General features: G+C 36.7%; 1 protein-coding gene across 1 annotated transcript; it reads right to left on the bottom strand.

Annotated features, from left to right (window-relative positions):
- Window positions 1-248: 248 nt before the first annotated feature.
- Window positions 249-23,637, bottom strand: SELENOF (selenoprotein F). The gene is made up of 5 exons (XM_008490841.2): window positions 23,509-23,637; window positions 20,867-21,034; window positions 11,280-11,343; window positions 3,582-3,631; window positions 249-1,218 (listed from the first exon to the last, which is right to left on the bottom strand). The coding sequence occupies exons 1-5, from the start codon at window positions 23,575-23,577 to the stop codon at window positions 1,087-1,089; spliced, it is 483 nt and encodes a 160-aa protein (XP_008489063.2). The 5' UTR covers window positions 23,578-23,637; the 3' UTR covers window positions 249-1,086.
- Between the last annotated feature and the right edge of the window lie 14 nt (window positions 23,638-23,651).

Raw genomic sequence — 23,651 nt, 5'->3', positions numbered from 1 at the left:
TACACCTAAAGAATCAACTTAGTGAATTATTTCTGATCCTCTCATGTGGTCTCAGTCCCAAGTTGTTTTTTTCTCAAAAGTTAATAAACTTTAGAAGTTGTAGATACATTCTTGAGATATAAAATTATATATCAAGAGAAAAACAGAGTATCAACTCAGGCCATAGCATATCACCCATCCAACTAAAAACTGGTGTGCACGAAATAATTATAGCAAAGACTTATTTACTAATTCAGAAAAAAAAAGCCACGTGCTTGCTTACCATATTTATTCACTTTATGTGGAAAAACCTCGCAAGTCTTAATGGATTTGACTTGATACCATACATACTGTCTATATTCCCTGTTCACATAAATTTCAACTGAAGAAGAAAAATACACATTTTAAAAGGACAGTTTATAAACTCATTTGATAAACAGACTTCTAATACATTTGTGAAGGCTAGAAGGGAAGGTTTTTCAAGACTCATGTTTTCTGAGGCAAAACACTTAATGTAAAGCACACATAACATCTGACTTCCATACACCTCAGTGGTTTTCTATGTAGTCTTCATTAAGGTGTCCTTACTAAATGTTTCACACTACCAGAGCATGAGTTCCTCCATCAGCTTCACAACCTGTTAACTGGATACTTGGTGTAAACAATGCTTCTATAAAGAGGACAGTTCAAATACAAAAAAGAAGAGGACATTGGGAGATAGTACATTGTACTTGGTTCTGACTTTCTTACCAACAGCAGCACACAAAAAGCTTGGGAATAATTTCAATTTTAAGCTCTTCTAATTCAGAGCATTTGTAAAAACAGGTCCAATTATAACAAACTGGTATCTGCATAATTAACTTTGAAACAAAGCATTTGTTAATGAAAAATGCATTAAGAACTATGTTAAGACAAGCTATTTTGTTTGTCAACTTGTCAGATGTGTGCTGAAGCTTCCCCTTCTAATTACAAGATGCTTAGTACAGCACAACAGACAATTTAAATTTAATATGGAAGCTGGAATGTTTTTTTTCAGTTGTAGTGCACAACATCTGAGAAGATTACCATGACAAAACATGAAAATTAAAGAAGACTGAAAGTGATGATTTATAGACGTTGTAATTTTTCACTTAGAAATTCTTCCACGCTATCTGTATTCCACTTGAGGATGCTCAGTTCCTCTGCAATGTTCCCACTCTCATCCAGGAGCTTTAGTACAGGATCAGAACCACGCACATACTGCAGGAAAAAAAGAAGTCAGTTACTTGAGGCTGGGAAATGCACTCTCCATATTAACACTCTCTCTCCCCCTGCCCCTGCTATTCATTTAAAGCAGTAAAAAAGATGTTAGAGCAAGAATAGTAAAACATCCAGAGAATACTTTAGAGCAGAGCACTAAATTGAATCAGAGTATTCTGGGCAAACTCTGGCAACACAATTTGTGCTAAGAAATCAACTTAAGCGTTTGCTTTTTAAACTTCAGAATTATTAACAACCAGACAAGCTTGGTTGTTCCTGACAGTGCTCATATGTTACAAAAACTGCTCTAACGTTACGAATTTCATTAACTGGAGTGTTTAACAAAAATGTATTCTACTTTTCTTCAAGAAAACATAGCTATAAAAATCAAATTAAGCTTATGAGATCAGGCTTTCAGCTTGTTCTCTCCTATGCTGCTCTCTCCTTTCTTCCAATATTTTTTCACCTGCTATCCAGATTCCAGATTCAAAGGAGCAAATATTGAAAGCAGAGTTTGTGTGCATAGGAAGAACCAGTAAGAGTGGAGACACCATAACAAAGCTCTAAAGACAGAGAACTGCTGCAGGTTGTATGCTCCACGAGCAGCAGTTGGCCAGTTTGCAGGTCTGGATTAGATGCTTTCTTGCCTAGTCCTGAGTAATGAGGGTGGGAGAAAAGAAGGAACCATAGGGGACAAAGAGGCTTAATTTTGCAGGAAATTGGAAAACATCAACTTCAGAGCAGTAAATGTTTATCTTGAGATCCTGAGCAGAGTTACAGGTAGGAAATAGCTTCCATTCAGATTCCTGACTTGGATTTAATGTCAAACAGAGGAAAGTAGAAGACCAAATGAAGAGTTGTGTTTGTGAGAATCATCTACTATAAAGGCTAATGTGTATGCAGGGGAGCAGTGCCATAAGCCTAACTTCAAAAGATGGTGTTCTGCTTCAACTTTGTGAAGTTACTGAAGTTGGATTTTGAACTGAGCAGCTCAAAGATCTTTTCTCAAATAATCAATAACCTTTTTACCATTTTAGTAATTTTCAGTCCCTTTACCAGCTCAAAGTTCTACCATCAGTTTCTAATGTAATCACATTCTTGCCTGCTGTGTTGTATCTATGCCTACTAGGCTCTGCTGGTAACATAATACTTCACTGCTTCTGAAGACTCACTAAGTCACAAAATATGTAATGCAAATAAAAGCTTTTAACAGTATGAGAAGGCTCTAAGCATTTGAGTTTATGGAAGGAATTCCCCAGAAGAATTTTTCCTTTACCCTGCTGAGCTAACTTAGCTGCTTTTACTTAAGGAAGCTAGTGGCACCTCTAATCTGTTTTGCAAAATCTTGTAAAATAAAACACCAGAGTCACTTGCACTAAATTTTTTTCTGGTAGTGCTCTGTACCAATTGTAGTCTAGACTGCTCTGATGTTCAATACAGCTACACAGTTAAAAATAAAAATGAAACAGCCATGCAGAAGGAGAGAAAGCTTGAGAAAGAAAACTGGAGGCCAGAGAGACATGAATGCATGAGACAGACAGAGGAAATCTGTTTTAGATGGAATCTGCTGCTGAGAAGACAAATCACTTATTGCAGCCATGCATAGCTATGAAGTGATTCCAGATGGTGCCATTTGGTGAACAGAGATGGGAGCACAAGACATGAGAATCAAGATGTGCATCTCTGAAGTACACTGACGTTCACACAGAATTTAAAGAGGAAGGTGAAGTCTTACACTAGATCTTGAAATCAAAAAATTGTTTGATCTTACAGCAGTGTAGCTTATGCAGCTTTGCATATATGTAAAGTCCTAGGAAACCATTGAGTATACACATTTCTATAAAGCTGAATGTTTGAAAAATATAGAGAGAACTAAAACAAAATACAGCAAAGAATTTTTGAGATGGAGGAGAAAAATCTAAGAATCTCTGGATGTTTGGAAATGGCAGCTTTATCAAAAAACAAGAGAACAAAACAGGAGAAAAGGAAACTATGGCAGAATAAACTTGAGTAAATTCAAGAGATGCACAGAGTAAGGACTGAATGCAAACATTCCTCCCATTGTTTTGCCACCTGCTATTACAGATTCTAGTATATTTTTTCTTGGATTAATAACAAAAAAATTACAATAAAAAACCCAAACTCCATCAACAACAAAGAACTGGTACCAAACAGGTACTGCATAATAACCTAATTAATACTAGCAGCAGGAACTTGTGAAGATTTGTACAAGCAATGCAAATATATGTCCTGTGCTAGAGGATTACTTGATCAACAAATACAGAACAATCCACAGAAGGGCTGCCTTCACCAAGCTTAACTCTTCCTAACATCCAAAATAAAAAAGTCAGGTTACTACTCACCTTGATTTGCAGCCCCCTGAAGAGTTTTGGCTTATCACTCCTGACGAAAGCTGTGGTTTGAAGAAAAAAAGAAAGGTAATCAAGCTTTTCTCTACTTGCATAAAGTAGATTTTACATGTAAGCTAGTACTCCCAGAATTATGTATTTTAAAATGATGCTGTAGAAGGTATTTTAATGTTAAAATTCTTAATATACTCACAAAATTAATAATAATAAACATACTGTGCCCAAGGAATACCCCATTTTTGCTAGTATTCCAAACAAGCTTCATATCTGCTTGGATTTTCCTCAAATGCTAGTGCAACTGTCTGTATCAGTTTATCTGCATGCAAAACTGACAGTCTTCAGCAGGCTGTCCCATCTGCTGCTGTGATATGCCAGTGTGAGGAAAAGCATTAGAGCAATCAAAATCTGGCTTTGTGTGGGAGGCTAAATGCAACACAAGTCCCATCAGCACGCTCCGTGCAAGCTCTGTGCAAGAGGAGAGCTTGGGTCAGGGAGTTACTCTTGCAAACAAGACAAAGTCTTGCCTTGGAGAAATATCTGAGGTTACGTGTCAAAAACCAGCAAGAAATCAGAACAGAAAACAAGAAGGGAACCTGGTATAAGCCTTGCACCTGTGAAAGTAGAACCTCTTGTACCAGTATAGGCTGGGGACTGAGCTGCAGCACAGGGGAAAGGGGCCTGGGGGTGCTGGTGGATGGCAGGATGTCCATGAGCCAGCAATGCGTCCTTGTGGCCAAGAGGGCCAATGACATCCTGGGGAGCATTAAAATGGGGGTGGCAAGTAGGTTGAGAGAGGTTTTCCTCCCCCTCTACTCTGCCCTGGTGAGGCCACATCTGGAGTGTTGTGTCCAGTTCTGGACCCCTCAGCTCCAGGACAGGGAACTGCTTGAGGAGTCCAGCACAGAGCCACTAAGAAGATTAAGAGAGTGGAACATCTCCCTTATGAGGAAATGTTGACTTGTCTTGGTGGCCATCAACAAAAACGTGCAAAAACAAGTGGCAGATATTTCTTATCCTTTGTTAAGTCCAAAGTACATTGAACTATTTAATGGGGAATTTTACCATGTTTTTTTTCAATTTAAATTTAATGCTGAAACCAGTCTCTAGGGATTTATTTAAAAAGGAGGCTCTAAGAAGCAGTCAGTACAGTCAGTGACTTTTAATTGCAAAACTTAAAGAAAAACTGTAAGACCATAGTAAAATGGATAAAGTTTCATAAGCAAATCTGAACTATGGAACTCCATTGTATTAAAGAATAGCCTTTGGGGGTTAACTCGGGTTACAGCACTTGAAGGTTGTAACAGGTGTGAGGATTTGTTACTTGAGTGACAGATGAAAAGCTCTTTTGGAGAGTGGTTGTTCTCTGCTCCGGTGTTGGACTAAAATGGGAAGAGAATTAGGGAGAAGAAAGTATTCTACAGTCTGCACTACATGATATTGCTTCAGAAGCAGCCATTACACACATGTATCAATGTCAAATCTTCTGAAATCTGAAGTTACAGAACAATTTCCGTGAAATATTAGACAGCTGGAATGAAATTGGTTTCTGTTAATGGCATATTTATTTCTAATGCTAATCATGGTGAATTTCTGCATTAGTCCCCTGAATTTGCAATGCAACAAGGAAAAACACTGTACAAATAACTTAATTTGTATATTCTCAATTTTGGAAGCTATTGGGATAAACTAATATCCTGCATTAAGTTAAAAATTCAGATTATTTCATCACACACTTTTTTTTTCCCTGTCCATCATCATGTCCTAAGTTGAATAAAGAGCCTCTGAAAAGAACTGATGGGGTGAGGATGACAGATGCAGCCACAGTGCACGTTTTTGGGACATGCAGCTGCTTGCTTACCATGTGATGCAGTGCACATGCTCCACCTTCAGCAGTGCCCCAACAATTTCTCCTCTATACCCTGACATCAGCATTGTTGCTTCCTATGAATCTATGTCTGTAGGCTAATTGCACATCTTTACACCACTATTTAATTGTCTGGTTTTGAATACTAAAATCCTAGCAATCTCCCCCCATTTTCCAATCCCTGCTATAGGCTTTAGAAATTACACGCTGCAGAGAAACAAGCATTTATCCAGTCCAATCATGAGTGATGGAGGTAGGCATTTTCCACTTTTGACTTCTGTAAGATGAACTCTGAGCTTGCTGCCATGACACCATGTTCCAGTGAATTAAACACCAGACTAGAAGTCAGAGCTGTTCTACTCCCAACTTTGCAACTGTCCTTTCATATAATGTTAAGAAAATCACTTCACCTTTTGTTCTTATAAAACATGTGCAATACCAAAGCATTTGCCTTCCCTTTGAAGGCAACCCTGGGGTGAGGCTACAGAGAAGACTCAATTGCCACGCAATCCACTACAGCTAAAAGGTCAGAGAAAAGGATCAGGTGTGGATGGGCACTTAAAATGCCATCTAAAAAGCCTGCCCAGCATCAGATTGTTTTGCAAAGAGAGATAATACTGAATAGTGCTTTTGAAGACCTAAGAGCAGCCTCTGCTTATAAACACAGTAAAGGACAAATTCACTGCTATCTTTATAAAGTCACCTTGTCTGCTACATAAAGCCTCTTTGTTTTGAGAAAGTTTCTGAAAACCAGTCTCCTGGAATTAAAACCTAGAGTCCTAAATGGAGATTACCAAAGAATCACTCTCACCCAAAGAGCAAGTCAGTGTATAGGCATACACACACCTCTGTTTTTCTCTGAGGTACTGTAGGATATACCAAAATCTTCCTTGCCCAAAATGGATGTGATTCCACATGCAGATCTATATGCTAGGCATAACTTCTTCCTAAAAAAGGTGACTACCTACTGTTATATATTAAGGGCATGACCCAGACTACCAAGACTATCTACATTCAGGAATATTAACATTTAGGTTGCTTCTTTAGGAGCAAAGATCTCCTGCTTTATCTCCAACTGAAAAAATAAAACACGATGTTGAAAAAAAAAACCACAAACTTAACCTGTTACACATGAATGAGAGCCAACATACAATGGCAGTAAAATCTCAACACTAGTTTTCAAACAATTGTGCACATAGAGGAGCATTTTTAACCTTGTCTATCTCTACATGCATCAGAAGGATTATAATGGCCTCAAATCAGAAAGGCCTGGAGGAGATTAAAACTTATTGTCTCTATTGTATCAGCTTCAAATTTTAATGGCAGAACAGCACAAGTCAGGAGTAGTTAAATCTTCAGCACAAGGTCAGCAATAAATTTTTACTGCATTATGCTTACAAGGACAATGTATACCCATGGGGCTTCACCTCACTTTTTAAACTGGACATATTCTTCCCAGTTTATGCTATCTTTCTAGCTGTTTTTCTTAACTTCTTTTAAACTCTTGATGCTGTGTACAGATTAGATAGATGGCTTCCTGTTACAGATAAATATCATAAAATCCTCATAATGGACTGAAAAGCAGCAGCATACTTGTCTGATGAGAAGAGTATCCCTCCTGTCCCTCAGTATTCCCTCAGTATTAGACCAAAAGAGCCCATTATGTGATCAGGGCTGTATTAGTGCGCTGAGAGCAACAGAAAGGAATGCTTCCATCACCACCCATGAGTAAAGGAAGAACGTTTCAAAATTAGTATAAAGGATAATCTATTTCTAGAGAAATATTTAAAGTATTTTTTTATGCGTCTGAATGTGCACATCTCAAAAGAAAGACAGTGTATATAAAATGTTATGGGAAATAATTGATCTAATAAAAACACACAAGAAGATGATTAAAGTACATCTAGGATTATCTATAAATAGTTGTTCTGAGTTAAATTCAATATACAAAAAGTAAATGTAATATTCCTTTGCATAAACCAATAAAATAAAGGGATGTTTGCTTAACTTATTCCTAAACTAGCACTCTGAAAGTAAAAAAAATTTCCTAGAAACACAAGTTTGTGCACAATGTCACAGATTTGTACATAAAAAAGTGAAAGGGTCTTGACCATGCCATGGACTTGACCAATTTTAACCTGATATGAACTCAAGTAAAATAATGGTTTTATCAAGGCATTGCTAATAATGATATGTTAAATGTACAAAAAGGCAAAGGAACCAAAATAAAGGGAAGAGTATCTGAGTGGTATTTTATGAAGAGAGGAAAACCCAACATTTAATTATATATCACAAGTATCTTAGCATTGCTAAGACAACAGGCAATATTTGCTAAAAAATGTGAATGTGTAAATCACATTTATAAATCATATAAATCATATTTAAATATAAATCATATTTATCACATAAATGCAGGCAAACCAAAAGCAGTAATTTCTTAATCAGTTTCTCAGACTTTTTAAAATTTCTTTTGAGGACATATACATACAGTTTTGAAGACTGGATGAGCCTGCTTCAAAACATACCCTGAGGGCCTAGCAAAAACAGAACTACAGCAGACACCAAGCACTCTTTTATTGTCTATTGCTCTTTACCTTTTGGAGATCTCAGTTTGATATAAGAATTCAAATTTAAGAACTCATATGGCATATCAATAACTACTGTTTGTAGTGCATTAAACAAGTTAAAATGCAGTTGTATAAAGAGCACCACATGCTTTTAAAACCAAGTCCAACACAGAGCTGTGATTAAGCCTGAAGAAGAAACTTCAAAAAAAACAAAGGATACTTTGTAGATGAAGCATGTATCTAGACATTTTTCTAACTCTGTATTAAGTATAGTTTTAGTTTATATATGATCTATTTACAAAAGATTTCTAACTTTCTAACTTATTTTCACCAATATTTAAGAATCCTGCTCACATTAGCAGAACTTGGGCAATACAATGGAATGCTTGCTGACTATGAAGTTAAAGGATTTAATGTAGTTACACACTGCATGAGTTCAAGAATTAAGGACATTGTTTCTGTAAGGCTTGCTGGGAGCACATCCATTTCTTGACTAAGAGATTCAGGCAAGGAGAGGAGAGTTATCCTACTGATGAAAAAAAGAATGCAGAAACATATGAAAGAATGCTCAATTAAAATACCCATCTGAATTCAGTTTTTGTTAAACTAACTGGAAAGAATGTAGGAGTCTAGACGCTGTGATCTCCTCTCTCATCATGAACAGAACATGGAAAAAAGTCAACATGAAAAGTCAACTTCAAACAAAATATGCTAGATTAATCACTGACCCAGCTAATTTATTATTCTATTTCAGAGCTTTAGTTTTATGGTTGTCAGCCAAACCCTGTCACATTTCCCATATTACATAGTATAATAAAATATTGCTTCATCTATGAATCTCATCACTTACGTTTCCAATGTTCTGCTTTGATGAAGTGCTTTAAATGATAAATATTTAAGAACAGTTTTATACAGAACAATTTCAAAATACATGCATTATAGGAATTTCATAGTACCACACTTACAAAGAAGCAATTTACTTTTAAGGGAAAATTAGGAGAAAAAATATTTCAGTACTGAACTTATTAAAGAGATTTACAGAAACGTGGGCTGTTACCTGACTTATCAGAAGAAGCTCTATTTGAGAAACATAATGCACATCCTTGGCTACACACAAAGCCATTTAGTAGTTCGTCAAGATAATACACAGAATAACACTCAGTTTGAGTTCATCTTGCCAAGAACTAGATTTTTTTCATCCTCCTGCTGAGGACTTAATTTTTTTTTGTCACTTGTCACTTCTTTGCTTTCCCAGAATCTATAAATATATTCCATATGTTATGATTCTCACATTTCAGGCACACAGGTGTATTCAGCAACTATTATACAACCAGTAGCCCTGATAAAAATTTTCATACAGAAGGACCATAGAATAGTGCACTGAATAAGGCACTGTTTTTTCCATCTGCTTAACTTCTTTACCATGTAACTTTTACATGTCCAGATTTTAATCCTTAATTAATCCTTAATTCATGTGAATCTCATTATATATTAAAAAAAAAACAACAAAAAACCCACTGTTCATCCTTTGGCTAAATAAAGCAATTCATGACAAATCAAGCCTGTGGGAGTAAATCAAGAGATAAATCAATTTACACAAGTATTTAAAGGTGAAGCCTTCACTGTAAGATGCAGACATATGAGTCCAAGTCATTCTACATACAATCCTGCAATCAGTGAGGCCATTTCATGTACATTCTGCAAGAAAACCCCAACAAAATCCTAGCACATGCTATGGGAAAGGCATCAGAGTTATCTGCAATGACACATTGTCAATGACAGGCTGCACAATTCAATGAAGCCTACAAAAACAATGTTTCAAAAGCAGCAGCATGACCTTCAGACAGTATTACTACCATAAAAAACATCCAAGTGAAAAGTTGAAATAAAAACGCTTCTTGAATGCTAGAGTCTTAAAATGGAGACATTAGATATAGTTTCTGGTAGAAGTTAGAATCAGTGGTAAAAATCTAAGTAAAAGTACTCTGAGGTTAATACTAATTAATAATAATTAATACAAATACCAGCTGGGAGACTGTATTTTCTGCCTTTTAGAATTTCTAAATATGCTGTTAAAATTTACCCCATCTTCCAGCATGCCCTGATAGCAGAAAATTTGGTCAACATTAATTTAGACTTGGTGGTAGAAAGGCAAAGAAGATCTTTAAGTGCACGAGCAGTTCTTTTTTACTTCTTCAAAAGAATTGGTAGTCAAAAACAGAGAATGTACTGGAAAACCACTGAAATTTAAGCAGTATTTTAAAAAGCAAGCTGATTGATATGATCAACTGAATGTAAATAGTTGAGCAGGATTAGATAACCAAGGAAAAAAAGTACTGTAAGCTTTTGAAACAGTTGGGGGCCATTGCCTTTTAGGACTTACACATGAAGATAACTGCAGACATAATGCAGGCTGGAGTCAGGCTAACAGGTTTACCTTTTACTTCAAACCTATAGCTCAAAACACCTACATCTGTGCTAAATTTTAATGGTCAGACATAATATGGACTCCGTGCTAACAGAGCTAATATTCTTACATCCCTGTAGTAGGGTATGTCATTTAAAATATTCTGGATTTGACATTTTAAATAGTGAGAAAAGAAGATAGCTTTGCTTTGGCCTTGCAGTCAATTAACTGAACTATGTGTGGGTAGTGGTGGCTAAAGAGGGTTCAAAACCAGTTAAACTTATTTAAACTATAACCTGTTTTAAAATCCTTTTTAAAAAAAACCCTTCAGTTAACCAGGAAAAAGCGAGGTATTAATACTCTCCATGGCAGATGGAGCCATGGTATTTCTGTCACTTTATGTCTAAGGCTAGATTATTCTTTCAGCTCTACGTCCAGTATTAGGATCTTCATTACAGGAAAAAAAACCCCAAAATCAAAGTACTGCTGTCACCTAAACTCTTCCCCACCTATAAAAAAATTCCAGATTGGAATTTCTCACAGATGTTTTTCCTACAGCTTCCTCCCACCACATACTGATTTTCCTTATACAGTGCAGTATTCCATGCACTTTATTTGACTGCTGCTATCCACTGACAAAACAATTATACTGCAGGATCTGTAAAACAAAAGTAGTTCCATACGTGCACAATATAACTCCATGTATCAATTATTGGAGTCCATGAGTCTCAGGTCCATGTAACTCTCTTGATACAATACCTGAAGTGTATGACTACTTGTAGTATTACTTAAAAGCTTGTTTTATCATTCAGCTGTGACAGTATTTCATATTTGAAAGCAGTGGCTTTACTTACCCTGGACTTGAGGGAACCTTCCCAATTTTCATCCACATACCTCTAAGACAGCTCCTGCATAAAGCTGCAATAATAAACAGAAACATCAGAAATCTCAATTTCTAGTTTACTTACAGTGCATTAGCTGTTGAGCTATTTTCCTCTGACAAGAGAATGTGCTATCATGTTGGTGATAACTACAGACAAATAAGATTATATATTGAATCACAATTCCAGACCTTCCTGGGATTTATGCAACAACTGGCTGTTCATTCAAGATACACACTAATTTCCATGCATTATATTAAAAATGCAAAACCAGGAAAAAGATACCATACTAAAATAGAAACCCATACTCTTAAGTTAAGCATTTTAATCTTACACACAGTTGTCAATACTGTATACCAAATCATATGCTTCTAACCCTGAAACCCCACTGTTTATAGAAAAGCTGACACAATAAGCTTTAGGTAAACTTTAAAAATTCACTTCATTACCTTATATAAACAATTATGACCTCTGCTATAATTTCCTTTTAGACAGTGTTTTCATAACAAATATGAAAGTAAGGACTTGGAAAAATATAGCCTCAGTGAAACGAAGTAAATTCACATTTCACTTGAAATATGAACTGTGAATACATTTAATTAAAAATAAGCTTTCACTATGACATTTAATGAGTACTAACCCCTATGAAGAAAGAATGGCAATTCATAAAAGCAAACCACAAACGATATGACTGAAATTTCAAAGGCAATGTTATTAAAACATCATCCCCCATCTAGATAGACATTATGGACAGCCAGGAATACATCTTCAGTTCAGAACATCAAGCTTTTGAATTCAGGTCCAACTAATTATTTGTCTATATATTATGAATTAGAACATCAGAAATACTATCATCATTTGAAGGGATATTACAACTTCTTTCCTGATATGAGCTAGTCAGTAATCATAACTTCCACAGGAAACAGAATTAAAAATGTTACATTGCATTAACTGTTCAGAACAGCATCTCAAATTTGCTTAGCTACATTTTCACTTTTAACTAGACATTCAAGAGAAATACTTTGATTTGAGTGTTAAAACCCAGAACTGCTACAAAACAATATTCAAGAAATAAAAAAGACCAGAATTTAAATTTTTTTTCACTTCCCAAAGTAAAGATTTTAATTAAAAAAAGGCACTGATAAACCACTCAGTTACTAGCTTGCATAATTAAAGTTCCACTGGACTTAAAACATGAAATAATTACAGAGCTGGAGGAAACATACAATAGTGAGATTATATAGTTCACTTGCCATGTCCCTACTCATTATTCTTTAGAAAGCATTGAAAACCAGATCTATCAGCAATGTATATCTATATTTAGACCAGTTATTGACAACTGTCTACATTGTTCTGTCAATAAGTTAGTATAAAGTAGACAAAGGAATGAATAGGCATTTTTTGTTAACTGTTTTACATATGTAAAAGTACACCCAAGTTTAGGACAACGAGCATTTTAAAATTCTCATTTTTGCAAATAATTCTTACCGTTTATTTCCTCTTTTCAAACAAGGATTTCTATGGCACAAGATCACTACAGGAATCTAAAATATGTAAGACATCTTGTAATTACAAACTATTCCCAGTCTTTAAGTCCCAGCCAATATCTGATAGAAGTAAGGTTTAACAAAGAAAACAGCTCAATCATTGATGTCTATATTTTGAATTTATAACTGCTATAATTGAAGCCCAACTGTGCTGGTACAAAAAAGTTCAGATTCATGCTGGGACAAACAGCTGCTCTCTAGATGGCTGGACAAGAAAAAAAGAAAAATCAATTGGCTTCATTTATGACTCTAAACAAAGGTGTCTTTTGCAAGAAACACAGGTTTATTTGCATCACTTAGCCCACAACAAAAGCATAGTTGTTAATATCTCCTGCTGCTACTATCCCATCATGTCCAGAGCAGATGTCCTCCAAACTTCCTTGTGAAGGCATTTACTGTGTTCAAGTGTTACTAAGAATCACATGCATCACTTAGTGTGGAGGCACAAAAACATGACGAGTCAGTACATTACACAATGCTTATCTCATAAGTTACTTCATTTAAAAATAATGCTTCACTTGTTTTAGTGCTCATGGAAGTGAGTTTAGTACTATGACCAATGAAATAAAGAAACTATTACTGGTGTCCATTCGAACATTCAAAACAAGTGCTGTTTTGATTTCCAGTCTGATTCATGGATCTATAAAAATTACTTTGCCTTTTTTAAAACATTCTAATAGTATGGTTTCTAAGGTTACTGTGACAAAATCTGAACTTTTCTCTCATCTTTTGCAAAACACTGACTTGAGTAAACTTCATTCAGAAGCTTTTGGAAGCACCTGAATGTCTTGCAGAAGTTGACACTGATGTAAAGAAGATGCTTATCACAGAATCATAGGATGGCTCAGGCTGGAAGGGACCTTGGAGATGATCTGCTCCAAGCTCCCTGCCAAGCTCTCCTGTAGGCAAGGTCATTCAAAGCCTCATCCAACCTGGCCGTGAACATCTCCAGGGAGGGGGCATCCCCAGCTTCTCTAGGCAGTCTGTTCCAGAGTCCCACCACCCTGGTACTAATGAACTGAGAGGAGGAAAACCACACCATCAGTCATGTCTGATTTAATCTTGAAGGAACGGGGTAATAACAGATTATCATTATTTACATAAGAATAGTGTTAGATAAAAACATATTGTAAAAACAATTGTTCTAACAATTAAAAATGAGGAACCTTGATTTAGGTAAAATGAAACATTTCACCTGTTATTAGGAAGGGAACTGAAGAAATTTCTGCAAGTTAAAATTTCACAGGTGCTTCATTTATGAATATAGATCTAGAACTGTTGCCACCATCACTCAAGATTAAAATTTCAGAACAAAAGTTGTATTCCTGCTACAAACTGCTACATAACTTGGTGTTGACAACCAAACAGAAATTTAGATCAACAACAAATCTCTTTCCAATGCAAACAATTTTTATGAAAGTCACTGTAATTTCCACTTGATACTACTATATAAGCACATGCCAAAGAAACCTCCTTATCCCCTATCAGCTCATATTATTGTTTAATTTCAAAGAAAAGTCTGAAGAAATATGGATATTATTATTATTATTCAAGGCTCTTAGTATGAGCAAATGGGTACTGTTTGAAAATAGGGTGATCTCTTTTTTTTTTCAAATCTGTAAAAATTAAATCTTTATGTGTGTCCCATACCCAGGAAGCAAAACAAGTTAGTAATTGCTATCTGTTCTTCTGAGAAATTAAATCACAAAGAAAAGAGATTTCTGTGCAAGTTTTTCTGCTCTTCCCTAAACTCTTGTAGCTACCAATTTATTTGTTACATTTACTAGACAACTAGGTTAGTTAAAATAACATCATATAAACTGAGAGGTTACAGTTTGTAAACTATAAAATACTTTCTCTCCTTGGGGGAGAAAATACAGGGTATTTGAACAGACAAGTTTTCAAAATCACTCTGTCTTCCCCTTCCCTGAAGACAGAAAATAAGCAAGAACCTATGGGTTAACATCAAGCAGTCAGGAAGCTTCACTGCCAGAAACATGAATTACTGTTCTGTACTGCAGAAAGCCAATAAAGTCATTGCTACACACACACAACTCAGAAAGATGTTATCAGTAAATTTAGCAACACAGAAACTGTTCCCATTCACAACTCATTTTCCTGTGAAGGGAGATGCCTCACTCTTAGAGTTTGGTACCAGTCAAACAGCCAAAAAAATCTTCTCTGACTTAGTGCTATTCCTGTGATTAACAGGAGGGATTATAGGCAGATTCCCCTGAACAAAACTCAAGCAGAATCTAAGATCTTATTTGCAGGCAAGGAAACACCAGCTGACTATAAGGGTGAAAAAAAGAAGTCACAATGAGGTTGTTTAAGCACTGAAAGTATTTACTAAGTAAGGTTGTAGAATCTGTATCCTTGGAAATCTCCAGAACTTTGAGTTCTGCTTTCTGTAGGAGATTCAACTTTTTAATTCTCTAGGTACCTAACATAGTTGTGCATTACTATTACATTCATGTCACCCATCTGAGTGTTTTATTTTTGGTGTTACAACAAGCTCCTCCTTGAAGCATTATAAAAATATTTTTGCTTTTTAAGTCCAGCAACCACTATCTTTCCAAAACAACCTCCCTTGGTGGCAGACTATTTTTTAACTCTGAAATGGTCTGGTGCAAGGCCATGTGAGGAAACGATCTGGCACAAGGGTGAGAGAGAAAAATGCAGAAGCTCAGCAACCAACAACTTCAGACTTCTGGAGCTGTAGCATGGATAGGTGGTGTGAATGCCCAATTTTGAGTTGGACTGAGGGGGAAGAGTGGAACAGAGGAAGAGAAAAAGACTGAAAAAGACTTCTGTGTTCTGTGTACAGGCTCTCAGTTGGACCTAGTGAAGAGAATTATGTTAACTAAAAAAAAAGGCAAAGTCAACATTTTAAGCTCCAAATGTGGAATATACCATCTCATTAATTTTGCTGTCTAACCAACTACTTACTTCTAGAAGTAGAATTACTGAGCATCTCTTCTATTCTCCAGAATCTGTGCTTTTATTAAAAAAAAATTAAGCACCTTAGAAGAGTAGCTACGAAAACATGGAGAATGGAACCCATCAGCTAATTATCTGACTTTGAGCATTTAAGTGATTTGGAAACTTTGGAGTTTTTGAAGTTTTTCCAACAAATGTATGTTATCTTCATGTATATCCAGATGAAGGAGCTAAGATATAGTTAGCTAAACCCATTTCATTTGCCAGCACAGATGCATATCAACTCACATTTAGCATGTTCACATTTATAATTTCCCTAACCTTTTATTTTCAATTGTAAGACCAGAAAGAGTTCTTCTACAGGCAAGGCTTGCCCTGCTACAGACAGATAGTGTATTTTATCTTAGTTTATCTGACAGATGAACTTTTGGTGAATCTGATCCAAACAAAGGATGGTAAATTTCTGTCTTGGACATTGACTAGATTGCTGCACCTTCCTTATCTAGAACTACTGTTTGTCAACATTAATTTTCATTGCTGATAACATCGTGCACAGAAGAAGGCAAGGAGTGTACATGGTGAAGTTCTTGAGAAGGGCATCTACTTCAGCACATGTTTTAGTACAAGGAATGGCTGAGCATAATATTCTGAAGTGAATATTCAGTACACACTGAAACAGAGAACAGAGTCACCTCAATTCCCCAAATTCTGTACCAATATTCCCCATAAAATTCCTCTGTGAGCTGCATGGGACACTTTATAGTTAAAAGCAAACTTCTGAGGGGAGGTCATTTGATGTATTACCCATAATTACTGAGTTCTGATTATTTCCTTCTTTGTTTTTACCCAGTGTATTTTATTCAACGTTTACATGAACCATTTTTACGTAACATGTCAGAAATAAGGAGTACAGCTATGTAAAAGCACAATTTGATTTTCAAATCAGACAATGGATTTTATAGGACACATCAAAAGAGAGAAAAAGCTGGGGGTTTTGAGAAATACTTACAAGTAAACCAAAATTCTAATTCATTTATGCAGGTTTTGCTATGACACTTGAAACTGAGATGTCAAAAGAATTCTAAGTAGTTCTCTATTTTTACCCATCGAGTTAAAAACCAAGAGATGAGACTGCTTCATTGAAACTATTCATACTCAGAGCCTCCGGCAGAACAAGCAGGCAGCCAACTGTAATTTTAAAGTGTAGCACTTTAATTAGTGAAATGAAAAGAGGAAAAAAAAACACCCTGAAAAATTAAACTCAATTGGGTCACACTAGAGTAGCCTAGAGCATTAAAAGCATTTCAAGTTATTCTAGTTTCAGTAATTACAGTGAGTTTTGTAAACTATTTTGTGCTGTAAAAAGTAAGTCTGGAGAAGAAGGTCACCTTATTCCTCCCAATAACTCATAACAGCACATTAAAAAGGACTGCACATGTGAAAAAATGCTGTAAGAGAGCTTTCAATATTAATTGTTTACTAAAAGTAGCACAGTCATATTTACAGTGGACATTTTTATTACTAATATTACAGAAATATTTATTTAATTTCCAGGAGGGGTCAAACACTAATTCTACTCAAATAATTGCTTTTAAATGATGGTCAAACTACATCATAAGGGGACCATAAGAATTATCCAATAAAATTAAAATAACCCATCCTGAGGAACAGTTTCTGTAAGTCTGCTCACCTCCTACCCTATAAAGGCCTGAGTGACAATTTTGTTGTCAGTAACAGACTACAGAAAAAGTAATTTATACAGGCATATTTTTTACCTTTCAATGAAAGTAGGAATCATTCTTTCTTCAAAATAGATCAAGCTTAACATTAGGGGCTACTTCATTCTTCATTTGTATATTGTCCCTCACCTCTGTATTTTTCATCTGCAAAAACATCTCATAAATTGTATGACACTATAGAAAAACAGGTGGATGATGTGGATGAAGGGGTCATAGCCCAGGCTTCACCTTAAACAGACTAGATGTTCTGTGGTTCTGCAGTGCTGAAACAACCTGAATCTCTCATGTCTTATGACTTCCCACAATTTCAAGTACAAGGAATTAGCAAGGGAAAGAATCTCAACTTGATTCAGTGAAAACATGCTATGATTTTCCTGCAGAAATGTCAAAGTACCTGGCTAAGGACAGCACCAGTCATTACACATGACATAGATTTAAAATGCTGAACTTCAACACATCTTAGTGAGCAAAATACATTTCAAAGGTCTGCTTAGAAATACTGATGACTTTTGAGGGTTGTAGCAATACTGAACAGTGCAACTGTGAAATGTAATGTACTGCAAATTTCAGAGCTGATTCAATTTAGATCAATTTAGATTTTGTCACATATACATATCTCAAGATAAACCTGAGATTACAATACACAATTAATGGAATACGCTTATAGCTATGTCTGAAATGATCACTCATCAGAGGTGAAGCTGCAGATGGAGTGCAGCTATTTTCAGCTACTGAAAAATATGGACAATCTCTCCTGCTACTACAATTTCATGCACAGTTAGCTTCACCTCCGTTTCATCCTTCTACATTTTACACACCACCAGTACTCTGCATCTGACAGACTGGGGCTTAAAACTTGCAGCTGTCTAAAGCAATACTGCTTAAGCTAGCTTCTGAAAGTGACTACAAAATCTCTAGAAAAGGAGAGCATAATATTTTTTTTCATTTTACCCCCAATGCAATTATGAAATAAATAAAATATTTCACTGGACAGGTGTCAGCAGAAGTCACAGCAAATACTGGGTCACAAGAGTACCACACATCTGTTTCCCACAGTGTCAATTCACAGAATATTGGATTAATAAGATCAGGGTTAACAAACATCTTTCAAGAACATGGCACATTTGACATTTGTAAACAGCTCACTTCAGGTTGCAGTGATGCTCTGCAGCACAAAGTATTTTAAGGACTGCACAGATTTCACAGATAATTTGTGAACAGTAGCAATGATACATAAATTCTCAGATACATATGCTATCTCCTGACCTTTAATATTGAATTCTCACTTAAGACTCAAGTGCAAGTCATGCAATAAACTCATTCTTGCTTACTCTATTTATAATACTTGCCCTATACTTATAAGAAGAATTACCTTGAAATCCTATAGTCTGTCCTGGTAACCTAACAGTTTGCAAGTCTGTTTGCAGCACCAACACACTGGGCATGTGATGGGAACAAATACTTCCTCACATAACAAACAAGTGATGTCAAGTTCTGGTATCACAGTTCAGGGAAAAAAATTGTGGACTTTGAAGATGTTCAAGAATGTAGTCACAGCATTAGCAAAACCTTGAGCACCAATGCTGTGGAACTCAGCCATACACAGGATTACTAACCAGCAAGTCAGCCATCTTACAGTAAGATGCAGGTTTTCAGAGTAAGATTTAACAATTTTTCAAACAAGAGGGTAAAAAGGAACAAAACAAGAGGAAAAAAACCTAAAAGAAGATTTCTATGGAAACCTGAAAAAAACAGGGAAAGGAAAAAAAATATAGCAAAAGACAGCATTCAGTTTTTCTATTCTGCACGCTGTCATGAAAATACCACTTTAGCAAGAAGCTACTATAAATTAGATTGTTGATTTTTATGGCAGAGTACAGTCTTAAGCTCAATTGCAGACATCTACTACAACTGGTGCTGTTAAAACACAAGTCAATCCAAAATGTGATTATCATGAATATGCTCTGGTAAGATAATATCCATGGTCATTTCTCCCAACACTAGTTTTCCACTGGCTAATCTTCAAGAGAAGTTACTCTGTGCAATTTTAAAAGAAAAACCCAAATAAAAAAACCTCAGCAAATCCAAAATGTAACTTTCCAAGCAGTGGTAAGGGTATAAAAAAATTCTGCCTCTGAAACATCATTCAAAACAATGTTAGAAACAACATTACAATTCAGCATTCAACCATATAACCAGAACATCAGCACACATGGAAAGCCTCCATTCAAGCCCATATATTAAAATACTAACGTAATCATTCCACTACTTCAAGCTGATATTTACCATGCCAACTCCAAACCTTATGTATCATTTGTACTGAACTTCTTAAAAAATGTCACAGATCTACACTGGATTGTACTACAGCAGTACATTTGGATTAACTACAAAGCACAAAATAAAGCAGAAAATAAAATTAGGTAAAACCCAGCACATATTAAAACCACAACAATTTATACAATCACTTGGTTCCTATGAATATACAACAATTTCTAGATCACTGGAGAAAGCAAGAGACTTGCTAGATTTTACTATTAATATCATGTCATTGGTTATTGAGTTATTTCCTAGCAATTAAAAATAATTTTAGCATCACTTCTTCTTGAAATCTCTACTTTCCTGATAGTTGATTGGTACTCAAAATATTCTAGAGTACTCCTAAATTACAACATATTTGAAAACATGTACCCTTTTCAAGGTTCTAAAAAATATTTCTTGCTAATGTACCTTAAGCAAGGTTGATTATTTGCTCACTACAGATAAAGGAAAGGTTTTGCCTAAGTCTGACAGAGGTACAGTTTGGGCTCTGAGCAAGACCACTGGCAGTATTGCCAGCTGCTAGAACCCACATGTTCTCACTGCTGCAGAATTGAGGTGAGCTGCTCTGCTTCTGTCAGGTTTGTGCCTTCATGCCAGTTCAGGAGCAGACCTGAGGGGTCTTTATTCCCAGGGACTGAACTATCCGAGCCATTACCTTATGTGTCAATGACCAAGTAACAGCTGATCCAGAACACCAGTCTCCTTATCCTCTTTTTTTGCCCTCTTCAGATCCCATATGTCCAATTTAAAGAAGCTGGACAGAGCTCCCATTAGTCACTTCACACTAAAGAAGGGCTGTCAAAGAATCAAAGATTCTTCAGCTCATACAGCAAAGTTATTTCAGAGCAGCACAGCAAGTCTGCTAATTTAGACTCTGTGTACATTAGACTATCAAGAAATGTTTTGTCTTCCTCTTCAGATTATAATCAGATTTTCATATATTTTGACAATGAAGTTTCAGAAAAATAACCTAATGCATTAAATTGTTCCACAAAAGATTTGATCCAAAACCCACCTTTCTGGTTTCCAACTGAGCTTCTTCTTGGCAACACTGCCTGCAGAATGGATCCAACTGGTTCAGATTGAACTGGCCAAGAAGATTGCAAGAACTGCACAGCAAGTTACTGGAGAAGCCCAGCTCTCTGCAAGCTTCTGATGACAACTGTGCTCCGTATACACTTGCCTGAAAATCAATACAATGTTATACTTTAATACTACATTAGTTGTCTGAAAAAAGGAAGATTTAAAAAGTTTTAACGACTAGGAAGAAGAACTAAGTTTCTTGTGACTGTTTTACAGTAAAACCTAATGGTCTGCCTGTAACTGCAAAACCCCACCTTGTTTTCTGGAACAGTCTTTAACAGTGACTGCTTGACACTCACCAAGTGTACATTACAAGTTGGGCACTGTGCCAACTTTTACTGACAACTCTTCTGATTTCCTACTGTTGACTCAAAATATAAAAAAACACCCCTAAACCTAATGAATCAGCTGAAATGCACATGACTACAGTTCTCTAAAGCCTTCTCTTTCACAGCAATTTTGGTGAATTTCATACCACCCTTAAGGCTTGGAAAATAAGTGTAACAGCTAAGATTGGAAAAAGCACAAGGGAGTCATGAAACAGACCAAACTGCTCAAGCAGTGCATGCAAGTGGGATTTAAATTCCATGTTTGCATTATTGTTACAGGAAAAACACATACTAAAAAGTGGAAGCATAGATAAAAACCTGCAATACTGCTTTACTAGTAAGACATTAAAATAGGCAACTCAATTACATGGCTTCTATGTGTAATACTAGTTCTGTTTTTAATGAGCAGCCAAAAAAATTTTATCAACTAAGTACTTAAATGATAGCTGATTTTTTTGTTTTTTACATTCCTACTTTCCTACACAATGACTTCTCCCACTCTAGCTTAAAACCTTTCCTTTCAACTGTAGGCTGGTTGAAGGGAAATAAATCCAAACAAAACGAAGAGAGGAAACTAAAAAAGGAGAGAAAGAAGACAGTTTTCCCAGATGCTTCTCAGCCTGGGCTAAAGACCTTGGGAAAGACTTGGAATTACTAAACCTCCACCAAAACAAATAGCAACCATCTCTGTGTTCGAAGAGTAAGAGGACACACAACAGTATTCAAACAAAAATGGGACCCTCTTCTACTGTATTCTATTACTTATTCTAAGGGTTACAAGCAATAAGAAATATAACACCACCACGGTAGTACAGAAGTTTAAGGAGAATGCCAGACACTTCCAAAGCTACATTTTAGTTATTGTTCAGTCATTAAATTAACTAAGATGGCAGTAGTTATAAGAGTTTTTTGCACCTTGCTGCTTGCCATCCACCTCTTTTATGTTTTACTATCATCTTTTCTTAATTTTTAATCTGGTAACCTGGAATAAAAAACAGCACTGGCGTTTCACTTCTACCAGCAGCACTCCTCACATACTTCCCCAGCAAAGCTACAGAGCACCTGCATATATAAGGGAAATATTCTCACGTTTTTTGGTTGGTTTTCTTGGGAGGGGAGGACGACACCAACAAAAAACCAAACACCCAAACCAAAAAGTGCATCAAAGTGAGTGAAGTGTCCAGTACAGCAGAATTCCTCAGTGAAGCTCTAGTTCCACAGCCCCAGCAAGCTCAGAACAGCTTTAGAATACAACCATAGGGAAGAAGAGGAGGGAGGAAAGGAAGGGAGAAAATAAAAATAATAAAAAAAACAAGGAAAAGAAACTGTCTCTCCCTAGCATTTTTCCTTAATTTTTAGTACTGTAACTGCTGTACTATCCTGAAATAAGAGCTATACTAATTATAATAAATAAGTTTAAGATTACAAAAGAACCCTCCTATTTTAGAAGCCAACTTGCCATCAGAACAAGATAATTTTCTCTTCTAAAACTTTGACTACAAATATATGCTTTGCTTTCACATTAATCAGTACTACAGCACCGGTACCAACTGATCTAGGAAGTTCCTAACAGTAGAGTGAATCACTTTAACAGCTCTTTAGTATTATCTCATGGCTCTGGAGCTCAGGTAGGTCGGAACCTTTTAGGGGTGTAAGGTGCACTAAGAGAAAGCTGACCTGTCTGGAAAACCTCAACAACCTTCAGTTTGAGATCAAAACCCACCAAGTGCCACTTCCAAAACCCATTCTTAACTTCATTATTAAAGATTGCTAACCCTACTCATGAGGCTTATAACATAGATCCCATTGAAAACAGGCCACGAAGCCTACAAACTTATTTCAGGCGTCACTGCAGCCCCCGCAGCGATGGCCACGCTTTCAAAGCTGAAGGGGGAAACGGGGACCGAAGGGAGGAACAAGGCGGGGGGGGGGGGGGGGAGGGGGATTTAGGCTTCAAACCGCGGCTCTCGCAGTCTGGAGAAGCAGAGGCAACGACAGCAGGGGAGAAGAGGGGTAAAGCAGAGAACAACTTCCGCCACAGAGAACAAAAGCGGCAGCCATAGAACCAGGACAGGGCCGAAACACGGGACGTCGCCTCGGGGCCGGGCCGGGCCTGCTGCCTCCGCCTCCCGCTACGGGACACGTCTCACTCCCGCGCCACCCTCCCCCTCACGCCCTCTCTTTCTTTCAGGAAACCTCAGCCGCTCCGAGCCCCGAGTGCGAATAATACGGAACGGCTTCTCACCGCCTGCAGCCCCACTAGCAACCAGAACCAGCAGCGCCCCAGGGCTGTTAACTCAGCGCCCGCCGCCATCTTGGTACCGGAGCGCCCCTGCCAGCGTCGCCGGGAGGCCGCTGAAGGACCTCACCCATGGCGGGTGCCTAAGA

Source organism: Calypte anna, chromosome 8 (genome assembly GCF_003957555.1).
Source record: "Calypte anna isolate BGI_N300 chromosome 8, bCalAnn1_v1.p, whole genome shotgun sequence".
Taxonomy (NCBI): Eukaryota; Metazoa; Chordata; class Aves; order Apodiformes; family Trochilidae; genus Calypte; species Calypte anna.
This window is presented reverse-complemented; position numbering and strand designations above follow the sequence as displayed.